Source organism: Mchenga conophoros, linkage group LG4 (assembly GCF_057382185.1).
Source record: "Mchenga conophoros isolate Kocher_MC1m ecotype Shallow Benthic linkage group LG4, M_conophoros_male_GT1.1, whole genome shotgun sequence".
Lineage (NCBI taxonomy): Eukaryota > Metazoa > Chordata > Actinopteri > Cichliformes > Cichlidae > Mchenga > Mchenga conophoros.
The window spans coordinates 22,968,818-22,983,802 of NC_140529.1; the positions used below are offsets into that span (position 1 = coordinate 22,968,818).

General features: G+C 40.2%; 1 protein-coding gene across 1 annotated transcript in view; it reads left to right on the plus strand.

The window, feature by feature from the left end:
• The window catches only part of fam20ca (FAM20C golgi associated secretory pathway kinase a), a 46,611-nt gene extending 35,217 nt beyond the window's left edge, over positions 1-11,394 (plus strand). The window contains exons 4-10 of the mRNA XM_085271072.1: positions 3,950-4,042; positions 6,513-6,628; positions 7,660-7,840; positions 7,974-8,083; positions 8,166-8,247; positions 9,067-9,126; positions 9,715-11,394. Coding sequence (XP_085127198.1) covers positions 3,950-4,042; positions 6,513-6,628; positions 7,660-7,840; positions 7,974-8,083; positions 8,166-8,247; positions 9,067-9,126; positions 9,715-9,973 — 901 coding nt within the window. The 3' untranslated portion in view covers positions 9,974-11,394. The remainder of the gene's footprint in view (positions 1-3,949; positions 4,043-6,512; positions 6,629-7,659; positions 7,841-7,973; positions 8,084-8,165; positions 8,248-9,066; positions 9,127-9,714) is intronic.
• The last annotated feature ends 3,591 nt before the right edge of the window (positions 11,395-14,985 follow it).

Here is a 14,985-nt window from a genome sequence, read left to right on the forward strand (position 1 = left end):
GGCCCTACAGTATAATGTTTACTTTGGGCTCTGCAAGACATCCAGTGTGTAATATAATTGACAGCCACATAAATTTCTGTTTTATTAAACATTAATATTGGAGTATTATGACATTTTTTAACATTGCATCTCTATTTTGTGTACTTGTATGTTTTAATGCCATGATCACGTTTCACTGGGATCAGATATGATGTAAAATGGTAACTTTAACACCCAGTGAAACCTTTGATTCAAATATAATCCAACTACTATGAATGTTTGTAGTCTGATGCTGTCAAATGCTTGCATCTGACTCATACATACATACATACATTACATTCAGTGTAATATGTGTGCACTGTAGCATTAATCCCAGCGTCATATTATACATTGTGTCTCAATGGCAAAGCCCCGTCCATGTCTTCTTAGCCACCTACCCACAGGACAAAGGGCCAGACAGACAGACAAACAAGCCTGTCAGAGGAGGGCTGAAATCTGCTGTGGGTTACGAATAGATGACTGTCTCTCCTGCTCCTTCTCCTATTCTCTATTTTCAATCAGAATCCAGCTAACATTACAAAACCAGATTAGTGGGGGTATATGTAACAGTTGCAGTTGTAAATACAGGCAAGTTATTATTGTGAAGTTAACTCATGTTTGTGTAATGAAAGCATACATATCCTTAATACCTAGATTAAGTGATTTTCTCACAGGTGTCTCACAGCCTCTCACACACTTTGCCATTTTACAGCTTATGTGCAAAATATTTGAGCTTATTAAATATTCTGTGATTTATGTGCTACTTTCTTTGAATTTCACTGCTTTAAAGAAAGTGTGATTCAGCTGTTCAGGTAACAGTTTCTGAACTGAGATTTGTGTTTTATCCTTTATATGGTGCTGGCATTATTATGTTGTGCTCTACTTTCTAGAAAAAGGTCATGCCTAGGTTTTAAATTTTATCAGGTCCAGTTAATCCCAAATAGCTAGGAGAAATTAAAAATGCATCACAGTGAAGAGTGCAGACCTCAGGAGGATATAGTTTCACAGAAACATTCATCACTCAAAAAGATCTTAAATCTATCCCAGTTTTTTATGTTTTCATCAACTTTTACGCACTCTTTCTGCAATCTGAAGTCTCTTAATGATTCTGTACTTTTTGTTCATGCCTTCAATGAAACCTTCTATTTTTTCTCACTTGTTCTTTTCAAACATCTGATTCCCCTTTGATAAATTTCTCATTCTTTCATGCCAAGAGTCCTACACTTGCATATCATCTTTTATATATAAATGTGAATCATCTTGCGTTCTTATTTCAGCTTCAAGATACCTTTCAAACAATTCAGATCGTGAAAGGTTAACTTGATTTTAGAACATTGCGGTAGCTTCACATAACCATAAGTTATCAAAAAAAACCCAGCTGTAATAAATATGATTTAAATCATGACATAGCCATTTTGCAAACTTAGGTTTATGCCCATTTATTAATGTTCTTAGAAAACACTCTATCTGTAAAGCCTTACACATGCAAGTTTGAATAATTTTGATTGTGGCTGCATGTGGGGTTTTTTCTATTTCTATCTGTAGGTAGGTGATGAAGATGAATCATCCCTAAACATCCTTTTCACTTTGCCTACACCTGGCTTGTAAAAACAAGCTAAAAACTCTTTAATCTTTATTTCGCAGGAGAATATGAACAGAGCTGTTTATTCCCTCATCAGTTTAATGGTGCTCCAGGTGATTGAGTTTCTGTCTGTGGGTTTGTCTCTACTGCCCTCTGTCTGCCACAAACATGCATCATCAGCCTGGCTCTGTGTGTGTTTGTGTGTGTGCGTGTGTGTGTGTGTGTGTGTGTGTGTGTGTGTGTGTGTGTGTGTGCGTGTGTGTGTGTGTGTGTGTGTGTGTGTGTAAAAAGAGTCTGGGACACAGCTGTTCTTCTCACCCCTCCCTCTCCCATCTTCCTCTAATATAACCCTCCACTGTGCAGGCCTAAGCTCATGAAAGAGCATTAAAACGGTTGAGTCAGCACAAACTGAGTCCACATAGGCAAGCAGTTCAGCTTCATCATGCTCACACATTCTGCTGAACTGCATACAGTAGGTCTGCTGTAGCCTAATCACACAAGGCTTCAGATAAAAAGCCTTTTTTATTATCAAGGACACTCACTGATAAAGGGTCTACACAAGTGTGAGAGGAAATTTGTTTGAGATTTTGAATACTGTTTGCGTATGCAGATCTGTATCGGTGTATTTGTGCCCTGTGTTATAGGTTTTCCATCACACACCTACCATAGCCTTTTATCAGAAATGGTTTTGCAACTCGGCGATGAAGTAATACCCAACAGTCGGGTTTATATCACAATCGTTTTTTTACACATGGCGGAAAATGAAACCAGAAGCAGAAATATTATGCATGCTTAAAAAGCTTGGAGCAAAATATATCTGCACAGCTACTGACAGAAGACAAAAGGCTCCCTCGCTGACTGCCAATAGAGCAGAGCAACTTACTGTAGTAAAACTTATCATTTACATCTCGGAAGCGCAGTTTTCTGGATTCCCAAGCTGTGTCCACAAACCTGATTATCTATGATTTTATTTAATCCATATTTAGCCAGGAAAAAAGTAAAACTGTTGAGATTAAAAATCTCTTTTACAGTAGTGTAAGTGTATGGATACCTATCCGAACACAGAAACAACCAGAATATACACTTAAGTATAATTAAAAATGAATACTTTTGGAAAAGCAATTGTCTAATGCCAGAAAAAAAGGTAATAATATTATTCCCTTTGGTAATTATAAGTGCATTCAAGTCATTTAAGTCCGCCTCAATTGCAAACTATTTAATTGATGTCACATTGAAATCACAGCGGCTTGCAGTGCGATGACTCACGGGGTCACCTTTAAAATCCAAGACTCTTGCTGCTGTTTATTCAGCTCCCTCTCCACTTACACGGTATCTTTTATCCCCCACCCTGCACCCTGAAAATGAAAACACCATTACTCCCCTCCCTCCTCTGGGTTGGAAAGAAAGGATTACAATGGCAGCAATTGATTTATGGGTAAATGGCTGCTTCCCTGAAATGTAAAAGAGAAGGAGGACAGGTCATTTTCTGTTGTCACCGCTTTAGATTTTCAAGAAAATAGAAAGGGTGGAGTGGGGATAATGTGACACTCTGCCCTTAAGTCTGAGGAGACGAGACGGGGGAAAAAAACAACAAGGCAGGGCAGAGCAGAAAGTGTTAGCATTCACAAGTATGTGCATGTGTGGATTGTGCAAGCAGAGGAGTTATAGCACAGGCTGTTGTCAGGTGCGTCAATATATGTGCGGTTTGGGAGAAAAACAAAGAAAGTGAGTGAAAGTGGAGAGATAATATTCTTCTCCCAGACGGGTGAGCAGACAGTGAGAGCCAAAGACAAAGACCGGCACAAAGAGGCTTCTAGCATTTCCTTACTTGGCAGAGATTCCGAGTTTCTTGTGTTTGCTGAGAGGAACTGAAGGATGCGAGGGAGAATCTCGTGCAGCTTCCCTTCAGCAGCCTTGTCCACACAGGCTTTACAGTCGTATGAGTCAGATTCTGGCCTAGAAAAGGATGCAGAGGCTTAGATGAGTTTGGCCCTGCAGGAAGCAAAAATCTGATGAAAGTTGAAAAGATTTGCATAGACGGGAAGAGAATGTCACGAATCAAAAGGCTGCATAATTCAAATTAAAACACATCTGATTCATAAAATGACTTGTTTATAAGATCACCCTCCTGATGAATTATCTTGAAAAGAAATGAAAGCAGGGGTTGATTTTTTGTCGTTCAGAATTTTTAATGCACATCGTCATGTTCCTAAGCAAAAAGTAATTATATATATAAAGTATATGTGTGTGTGTAGACATATATGTATATGCAAGGAAATCACATTAAAAAAGCAACTGCTTTGATTTCTCCTGATGATGCGGTGCTTTATGCTGTGTTTTATCTTTCAGGCAGACGCGGGAGCAGGAAACGCCTCCAGATTTCTTCTATTTCTCCGACTTCGAGAGGCACAATGCTGAGATCGCTGCTTTTCATTTGGATCGGTGAGTTTTCCATCTTTTACCACTCAACTATAAAAAAAGAAAAGGAAACATACATGTGGTGCCAGAATGTGACCCATGTGCTTCCCTACTTCGCCCATTTTCTAATCATCCCTCACAGTCTGTTCCAGAAAGAATGACAGGTCACACCGACCGCGACTTTTACCCCATTATAAACCGGAGGTGTGCCATAATGGACTTAAACTGTGAAAATCTGAAAGGGATTAAGTACACGAGGGATTAGATAACACGCCAAAAGCAGGGATCATCTCCTCTAGTTGGTGCTGAGTATACTGATTTCAGCATGATCCCTTGGCTCTGAGGACTTAAGCTGACAAGGTAGAAAAATATATCAACAGAAGAGCACTCAGATTTGATCATTTGGGATTCTGAGACAGGATGATAAATGGACTACTGGGCATCTTAGGATTTCTTGAGGGTGCGGTAATTATCTGACACATGCTCACAAACACGCAATCTCGCTCTCTTTTAGATGAGATCGCCAACACATGTTCATGTGGGTAGGCAGATAGAGCCAAATAGGAAAATCTCAAACATGCCATTACACCCAGAACATGGTTATTTGCTGCAGGGAGGTGGTGCCTGTGTTACCCCTAAAGAGCTGTTTGTTTTTAGGTCACATTCACCATGTGGGGGTGCCTGTGAGTTATAGTGCAGCTGCCCAACCACTGCAGCCTCTGGATACCAGACTGAGCTACTACTGTTATATTACTTCATATTGATGCAGAGTAGGAGGTTGTTTGGCCCTGCTAAAACTAGACACTTCTTACAAATTGTACCACCCTGTCTTGATGATACTAGGAAAAGTAACCGCTTTCCAGTGGTTACTTTCAAACCCGCTTGTTCTTTGCCTACTGTCGTGCCATCTGTTTTGAACAATGCATGACTCAAGGGCGTGTAAAAGGTGGAGTGCACACGAATAAAAGCCTGAGTGTGCTCTCACAGAGACTACACACTGGCACACACATGCATGTAGAAGAACAGGTGCTCTTTTGTCGTCACGGCCCAAAATGACGGTGCATTTTGTCGCTCCTGAATGCTCTCCTCTGTGGGCTTAAGTTTCGCCAACTCTGTTCCACTGAGCCTGTCTGTGTGTGTCTGTCTGCTCCCAGGAGGCTTAGCTTTAGTTTCAAATAGATCAAGATCTATTAGACGGCAAACATATAATGGGAGAGGCTAAACAGGGGTTGAATAGGTGCCTTATGTGACATAATATAAGAAAAGAAGAGATTGAAAGGCGGAGACAGAAAGGAAGAATTGGGCCAAGGAACATAGAACTACCCTGATCTGAATACTGGTGGTGAGAAACGAACGTGATCATGTGAATGGTCTGTGTAAATCTTGTATTGGAAGTTAAATAAAGACAAAAAAGGTGTCAACAGGTTCAAATAAATTGATTTTGTTTTGGTGCCATTCACAGAGGGAAACAGATTGTCCAGTAAAGATGATTAATTTATTGCTACATCTTGAATGCTGAAGTCATAAAAATGATGTCATGTAGTGTAAAATTTAACTAGAAGTCACTAAATATAATATCAAAATACAGAAAAACTCCTGATGTCTCACTTTGCCAGTCTTTATTCATTCACAAATGGACTTGTGTGAAGGGGCAGAGCCATGGAGTGTCTCTCACAACCCTCTGGTCAGCCCCACACAACCACAGGCCCATTAGGGACCTTGTGTATATTCTTAGAACCAGAGTTACATCTAGTAACAACTTTCTAGCTGAACTTTTTTTACAATGGTTTTTACAGCATGTATAACACATTTTAACCACCCATCTCAGTTGTGTTTAAAAACAACTGTCATGAAGTGTTTCTTATTATTATATATTAATATATATGAGTCTGCTTCTACGAGACATACCTACGTAAGCAAACAATACGTGTGAGTGAGCCTTCAGCAATTTGCCATGGAGAAAGAGAAAGAGTCACACGTTTATGCACACAAGTTGATCCAGACTGGATGAGTTTTATTAAATTATAGTTTTTTTATGTGTTTTATGGCAGCAGTTTATAAATGTTTCCACCTTTTTACTTGATCGAGCACATAGTATTAATCTGCAGAATGACGCCTTCTTACATGAAAATATTTCCTTTTAAGCCTCTGTTGGCGTGCGTGTATCAAAGATAAAGTGCAAGCAGGATAAAAGAGGAAGTTCAAAGCTGTTTGTTAAAACAAAGCAGGTGCTCAACGTTCAGAGCTCTCTTGCTTTGCTGGAAATACTCAGCCCTGCCTGGAGCACCACAGGAGAATGAGCTGCAGGCTGAAGTTGCTATGTAGCATCATCTGTTCAGTACAAAGTAAATTTTGTCCGATGGTTTAAAGGCAGTAAAATGTGGACCTAGTCTTCCAATTTGCCACTATAGCAAAATCTGCTTCTGTGCATCATCACTTGTGTTTAAATACTGAATGATTCGCTTTTTCTGCACTTCTTTCTTTTGCTTTATAGGATTCTTGACTTCCGGAGAGTTCCCCCAGTAGCAGGACGACTGGTGAACATGACGAGAGAAATCAGAGACCTGACACGTGATAAGAAGCTGTGGAGGACCTTCTTCATCTCACCAGGTAGAGACTTAGGTCTCTGCAGCTTAGCAGAGAGATGCAGCTACTTGACTGCATCATAAATCCAACTTGGAAACAGCACAGAGCAACCCCAACTCACTGACTTATCTAGTAAGACTTCAGTTAAACTGTAAACTGTAATTTGCAAAGTGGAGTATGGACTTGTAGCTTAGGGTAGTGTCAGTCACTGTGTCCTGGTCTCCTCTTTAAAGTAATAAAAATGCCAAGTGTGGAAAAAAATTAAGTCATATAAAGCTATAGCCAGAACTCTCCACATGGTGGCACTGCAAGACAACACACAAACCTCATCAGTGCAGGAATTAGGATGTTTTGGGATTTGTTTGTTTTTTATAGAAACACTCCAGGTTCTAATAATAATAAGATCTTGAAAAAGTCAGTTTTTCTGACTTCATTTAAAAAGATAAACTTTCACATTTTCTGTGTTCATCACATGTAAGACAAGTATTACACCACTTTTCTGAGATAGTAAGCTAGGTTTGGAGTACGTGGTTGTAAACGTGCACAAGCAACAGAAACGAATGCAGCCTTTAAAGTCAATTCAAGAAATTTCACAAGGAAGACTGAGATGCTGTCAAGAGCCACCAATTCACAGATGCCTTCCAGAAAGGAGCTATCATAATGAAACTTACAGTGACTTACATAGACTTACATAGACTTACATAGAGACCTTTGTGTAAAACAGAAATAAGAAATAAGAGGAAACTACATGTACTTCATACGGTCTAGGTTTTAAATACCTATTATAAGTTTTTGGAGCTTGTTCAGGTCTTATGAGGCAAATTAAAGAACCAACACATGTGTACTTCAGATGTTTGGTCACCCAGCAAAAGTAAGTGTTTTTCGGTTCTGTTTTTTCCTTTAATTTGTCAGTGAATAAAGTTTTCGCATGTTGTCTTTGATTGTACCGGGGTCAGCGGTTCCTCATCGCCGCCATTAATCATTTTCTCCTCTGTGTCTCCGTGTGAACTAAATCAGCATTTCTAAATCCGTGCCTTCACCTTTTCTTTTGTCAGCCAATAATGTCTGCTTCTATGGTGAATGCTCTTACTACTGTTCCACCGAGCACGCTCTGTGTGGCAAACCGGACCAAATTGAAGGCTCACTCGCAGCCTTCCTCCCAGATCTGAACCTAGCCAAACGCAAGACCTGGAGAAACCCCTGGAGGCGCTCCTACCACAAACGCAAGAAAGCAGAGTAAGAAAACGATACTGAGACACAACATTCATATATGTTTGTGATCACAGTCATGCCTTTAGCCAGCCCAAACATATGAGTCATTAAAAACAATTACTCATTAAGTATTAAGTGATTTTCTGCATATTCACAGGTGGGAGGTGGATCCAGATTACTGTGACGAGGTGAAGCAAACACCCCCGTATGACCGAGGCACTCGACTGCTGGACATCATGGACATGACCATCTTTGACTTCTTAATGGGTAAGAGGAAAACCAAGTAAACATTAAAATGATAAAAAGGTGTGTTTGTGAGTCTTCTAATGTGCCATTTCCCCCTGTACAGGTAACATGGATCGCCATCATTATGAAACTTTTGAGAAGTTTGGAAACGACACCTTCATCATTCACCTTGACAATGGAAGAGGGTAAAGATATTCAACTAATTTAAAAGGGTCTGTCTTGGTAACCAGTTTAGGTTTGATCTACTTCGGCACCAAATGGATGAAAACGTCATTGTTTTGCTGTTAGTAGCAGATTATAATCAGTAATTAAGATACATTTGCGGTATATGTAACTTTGCCCAAAAAGTGTGACCAAACACACGAGTTTACAGCTTCCAAACCCGACAGTTGTGTATCAGGTCAGGAGCCTAAAGAGGAGGATTCCAATATTTTTTTCTGGATTCACTGGATCATGAGCAGTGAATGGAAGACACGCTGAAGGAGATACAGCACAAGTGCACAAGGGAGTCATCTAAAAACTGGAAGCAGTGGAAGCAATACAGCTCCACCCTCTGTGACTACCTAGGGTGTCTGCAGAGGTAGAGCAGGTCATCCAGTAATTGGAAGGCACCGGTCTGCATACCAAACTATTGTTGAGCAAGATACTGAACCCTCGTTGCTCTCCGGCGGATTCATCAGAGTGTGACTGTTAGATAGAAAGAACTTGGGAATAGAAAATAGTGCTTGTGTGAATGAGGCATGTTGTATAAATTGCTTTGAGTGCTCCAGTAGAGTAGAAAAGCCTATAAGATTTAAATCAAGTATGTTTTGTTTTTATTGTTATGCTACTAGCTGCAGAACTTTGTGACCTTACCTCATAATCGTTCTTCTCATTATAGAGTATTTTAAAAACCATTTCAAGAGGACATTTTCACAATTAATAAGGAAATAAACTCGAAATTTGTCTAACAAACTTAATCCTTGTGATAATTCATTCTTTTTTCTTTATCCCCACACTTGCAGGTTTGGAAAGCATTCTCACGATGAGCTCTCCATCCTGGTACCTCTGAGTCAGTGCTGCAGGTAAGATTTTAGTTAGTTAGTGAATGACAGTTATTTTGATAGGTTCCTTCTCCTCTTAGCTTTAGGACTAAAGGAGGCTGATCGCCCCATCAAACAGTCATATTGTGGATAAAAACAAACAAGTATTAAGGTCAAATCCAGAGATCAACAGTCCCCGTGGAATAAAAGTTCAGTTTTGGACACACCATATGATTTGGTCTAGTGGTACGCTGAAACAAATAGGTTTGTTAGTATGAAATAAACTTTTCACTTTTATTTTTCCACAGCATGTTTTTGGGCTTCTTCCTGTTAAAAGGGAGTTTTTCCTTCCCACTGTCGCCAAAGTTGTTGCTCACAGGGGGTCAGCTCATTGTTGGGGTTTCTCTGTATTACTGTAGGGTGTTTACCTTAGAGTATTAAGCACCATGAGGAGAGTGCTGTTGTGATTTTGTGCTATATAAATAAAATTCATTTTAATTAAATTGAAAAAAAGTACTAGTTGGTGGGTTTACTAGATTCATGTGTTTTATGATCATCGTGTTAAACACAAAAAGTTTCTATTTTCTTAAGAGATGGACAATAACCCTTTTTATTTTCCACCATTTCAAGGATGAGGAAGTCAACTTACCTGCGTCTCCAGCTGCTGGCCAAAGAGGAGTACCAGCTGAGCTCCATGATGGAGGAGTCGCTGCTGCGTGACCGCCTATCCCCTATTCTAATTCAGCCTCACCTTCAGGCCATGGACCGCAGGCTCCGGCTGGTGCTGCAGGTCGTGGCTGGCTGCATAGAGAAAGAAGGATATGTTAATGTTGTGGAGGAAGATTTAGTTGGGGACACAGCCACCCACAGGGGCCCTGGCCACAGGTAGTGAGTGCGAAGAGCTGACACCAATGGACCGTGGCTGTTCAACTAATGGGATTAGACACACACACAAAAATAAATAAATAAATTCTACTTCTGATATCAAGCTGAATTCAGTGAATTCCAAGACTTGCCATCTTTGCCTATATGGAAACTGCTTTTAAGTGTGTTTATATGGAAGAAACTGTCTACAAATACCACAAAAGACTGTCCACACGCAGCACTTTGTATTTGTTAGATACAGATGTATTTTTGTTCTACCAGATGTTGTATGAGACATCAAGGAACCACTGCTGTGTTCTGACTTTGTCCTGTTTGGCCTGAGTATGGAGGGCATCGGTTTGCTTTGTGTGTTTTATTATATTAGAACATAACCAAATGAGAACCTACACTGACTAGGGAATATATGGTCAGACAATAAGCTTTATGAGTTATGACGATGTATGAAAACGTTTCATTTTTGCAAAATGTGTCAGAATTCAGTGTTTTGCATTGAATGTTTTCAAGTTTTAAGTCATTCCTGGCTCAAACGACGACCAGGAGAATATCAAGTTTTCCAATAATCTATATTTATAAGGTTTTTGTCTTGGCACAAGCTCGACAACATAAGTGCAAGTATTTCACACTGTAGTTCAAACAGTACCTTCACATTGCCTTATTTCAGCTTTGTGTATTTTTTGTCACCCCCTTCCTCCCACGAAAGTTAAGCTTGCACTACATACAGCACATCACTACAACACCACGATATTTACCAAAAAACTTCAAATGTTAAGACTCGGCACCACACTGACATGATGGTCACGTACATCAAATGAGGGCAACCTGATGTAACATCACAGTTTCTGTGATGCAGACTTGTTACAGATTTTGTGTCCAAATAGCTCCCAGAGCATCACAAAAGCCTGTTTTTTCCATCCTGGTTTTGCTTCCTGTTGCATTCAGTTGGACAGGAGGATACTTTTGAATTTGGATCCTATTTAAGTTGCCATTGTGTATATTTTTTATGTTTGAAATGATAGGAAAAACCAATCAAGTTGCTGACATGGGACCAGTAGAATTTTCTCTTTCCTTCTAAGAGTCCTCTGTATTGGCTAACCCAGTACCTGTGCAATGACAGAAATACAGTACTTGAATGTTTTGGGGTTGGCAGTACAGACCGGATTCACAGAGCAACAAAAGTCTGAGTGGCTGATGTCAAGTTTGGAAAACACTTGGCAGGGATAGCGACGTTAAAATGCCAGGGATAGACACGGGGACATCGAAGTCCTTTTTTTGTATTTTCATTGTAAATACCGATAAATACTTTGAAGATCTATCAAGCTGCACTGCACAGTGGTTTGCTTCTGTTTTCTGCTCTTGCATTGTTACTGTGAAGACCTGTTTACTAAATGATTTAAGTGTGCAATAAAAGCAAAAAGTGAGGACAAATCCCTGTGTGTCAAGAGTAGCAATGGTGAAGAGTGCACCATGAAGTGCAGGAGGACGAAGTGGAATGAGCCCTTATTGGCCAACAGCAACAACTATTAGTAAAACTAAACTAAACTCACAAGGAAACATGCAGAAGTAAAACAGCAACATGGAGTGAGCCGCTAACTAACTCAGGTAGCCTAAGCAGAAATCCTAACAGAGGAAAAGACCAGACTATACACAGACACAGGTGGGGACACTTAAAACAGGTATAAACAGTGAGGACGGACCAATCACAAAAGAGGCACATGCAAATAACAAAACAGAAAGTAACCAAAAGACTGAAAGATCCAAACCAACCGGATACCAGGATCATGAAAGCGTGCGCATGTGTTTGCATGTTTCTGCAGATGTGTGATTTATACTGTTCTTTATTTTACGCATGGGTGGATGTAAATGTGTTTGCCCGTGAGGACTAACATCCTCATAGAAACGAGGCTGGGATTACTCAAGAGTTTCCAGTCAAAACACTCTTCAACCTCTGAATATTAAATGAAAAAACTGCACATTCATCATGGCTGTTTGATCACTTAGCCTTCAAGTTACCAAGTGGTGTCATTTAGGACTCGAGCTATAAGGATATTGCCATATAAATAACTGGCTATTGTGATATTTAAATATAAAAAAAAAAACAACAACTTACATTTTTATGTACGTCTACAAATTGTCATTTTTACTTTTACAGAAATTGGTGTGGCATAGATAACAAAAAGCTGTGCTGGCTCATCTATGAGTCTTTGTTTGTTTGTTTTCTTTGTCATTATATTCTTTGATTTAAATGTAATTCATCATTTCTAATAATGACATTTTAATGTTCGCAGTGAACCACAGCTAACAGACCTCAAATACCAATATTTACTGCTGCAGAAGGCTTGAGGCAAGCTCTAACTAATCATAAAAATGATTGAAAACTATAATTAGAACCATTAGCACATTATAGAATATCTGTCACATGAAGAAAACAGATTGACAAACACAAATAGAACCATTAAAAAATATTAATAGCTCATAAAGTGGAATCATAAATGACCCCACTTGGTCATTTCCATAATATAGGCTGGCAGCTTTAAGGGTGAGCAGAGTCCAGGCTATACACACAACTACAAACAATTCAATTTGCATTTTTGACGGCAGCATTTCACCTACAATTTCCTTTTATCTTTTCTGATACAAGTGGCAACACAATCCAAAAAATAAGTGCCCAAGTGTTCGGGATCTGTTGTTCGGGGCATGTTTGTTGTATTTCTTTTTACAGTGAATAACGCACCAAATGTTTTTAATGGGTCACAGGACTGAACTCGAATCTAGATAACCCCTCTCTTACTTACAGGTTCATGCGGCCAGAGTATGTGTAAAGGTTTGGTGCTGAAATAATACAATATATGTCCCAAACCTGAAAATAATGTTCACCAATAATGGGGACTTCACATGTTACGGGCACTAGGTTTACAAATGCTGACTTATAAACTGTCCAGATTTCCATTTTATCTCAGTAAGTCTTAAACGAGACTTGGCACAGATCATGTTGGTATATGTTATGCCAGTTAACCAGATTAATAGTGTTGTTCCTCCAGCAGCATTAAAAAAGTCTATCTGGCGCTAAATTCAAATTATGCTTTGCCTCTCTTTTTTTATGTAAGCTTCAAATAATCTGCAAATCATTGTTTTTCACAGCATCCTAACTTGTTAACCAAAATGTATATAGCTGTATATAACTCTGATGTAATAAAAAAAAAACAACTTCCGTTTATTTAAGTCAGACAAACCCTGAACATCACATAATTTGATGTCACGTGTAAATCTCGGCTCAGTCTTTCATTCCATAGAGCCTGATTCTCGGCCTTTCACTTAAACCTTCAGTTAGAGAACGCTTTTAGTCCTTAAAGGCGAGAATATCGAGCTTTGCATTAGTCGTCCGAGCATACACACACATACATGCACATATCCCAGAGCGCTGATGGTGTTAAAAGGTACTAAATTAATGGTGTGCTTAATAATGGCGACCGAGGCGCTGTCCGTGGTGCTAAAATTACTGCCGGTGTAATCTCAGCAGTGCGGCGAACAGCACCGCGGACAGCGCCTGGTGTTTGTGGGGCAGCGGATGTGCAGCCACACTTTTAGGAGGTGTGACGACTGGAGCCTTCTAGTGGCTGTGAGCTTTATCTCTGGACTTTTCTTTTAGCTGTTGGTGTTTTTAAAAGTCGCAGTCAAAGGCAGATGATGGCTTCCGTGCCCGTTTTTTTCGATGGCTACTTTTGTGCGCCGCTTTCCTGCTTCTCATTAAATAAAAGTACACCGATTACTCCCCAGCAGATGGCGCCAGTGGGTAGTTTATCTAATCAGCTCTTCCCGGACACATTTCAATAGGTGGCGCTCGAACCTCGCGTTCACGTTTGAGTTGTTTACATCTGTGTCGTGGAGGTGACGTTATTTGTTGTCCTGGGTTGTGCACGCAGACGGTGATGCGTACACGCGTGCATGCGTGCTCGCTGCGCTTGATGAGCTTGGTTTGATTATAGCTTTCGTGACCTTCGCTGTCCCTCAAAGACACAGAGGCTACCAGCATGGGACAGCGTCAGTCGGTTTGAAGGTATAATGACACCCACACACACACACACGGTGTCGGCATGACGCCACTCGTTTGTTTGTGAAAAGGGTTAAAGGAACAGCTCCCCCCAAAATTAAATATATCCGTTTTCCCTCACTCTGTCCTGTAGTCCTGTTTAACCATCTAGACTGGATTGATGGCAGCAGCCCAGTTTCTCTGCCCTTTCTTGAACAAAATTACGTGATGCTACAAGTGTCAAAATTACATTTGAGGAGGGTCGGAAGCACATGCTTTAAAAAAAAAAGCACTGCACGAGTGAACTATATAAATAATTAAATAATTAAATAAACATCAAAAGAAGACAGATGCAATTTGGGTGATGATGATGATGATGTGTGTGTGTGTTGGGGGGGGGGGGGGGGGGGTGAAAAAGCTATTTTAGCCATGTTGTTGCAATTAATAGCACTGCCACTAGGCTGGGATTAGACTTTAGACTGACTCGTGTAACTGTAAATAGCTGTCTGTAAAAAAAAATTAAAAAAGAAAGAATATCGAGTCTGTGTTTGAAAAGGTCAAATTCTGGGATTTGTTTATTTATTCATGGATGTACGTATTTATTTAATGAAACATGGCACACACACACACTTCACCAGATTACCATTTGCAGTTTACTTGACCAGAGGGAAATGACCTAAACAGAAATATTTAATGTTCCCTCACTCTCGGCCCTGATGTTGTTTCCCCCTCCACAGCAGGTCACCCCGCTTTCAGAATGGCGGCCTCTCCTGCCTAGTAACAGTATCCAACACCACTGTCCTCCCGTCTCTATGGCAACAGAGAGCCACCCCTTTCCTGTCCTCCTTCCCATTGATCCAAGTTGAGCCAAGGTGTGTGCGTGTGTGTCTATGTGTGTGTGGTTGAGTCCTGGATGACCGTGACCCTTGCATCACCCGTGCTTTTCCCCCATCAGTGAACTTGAAGTATGGCCGAGTTGGCATTTCTTG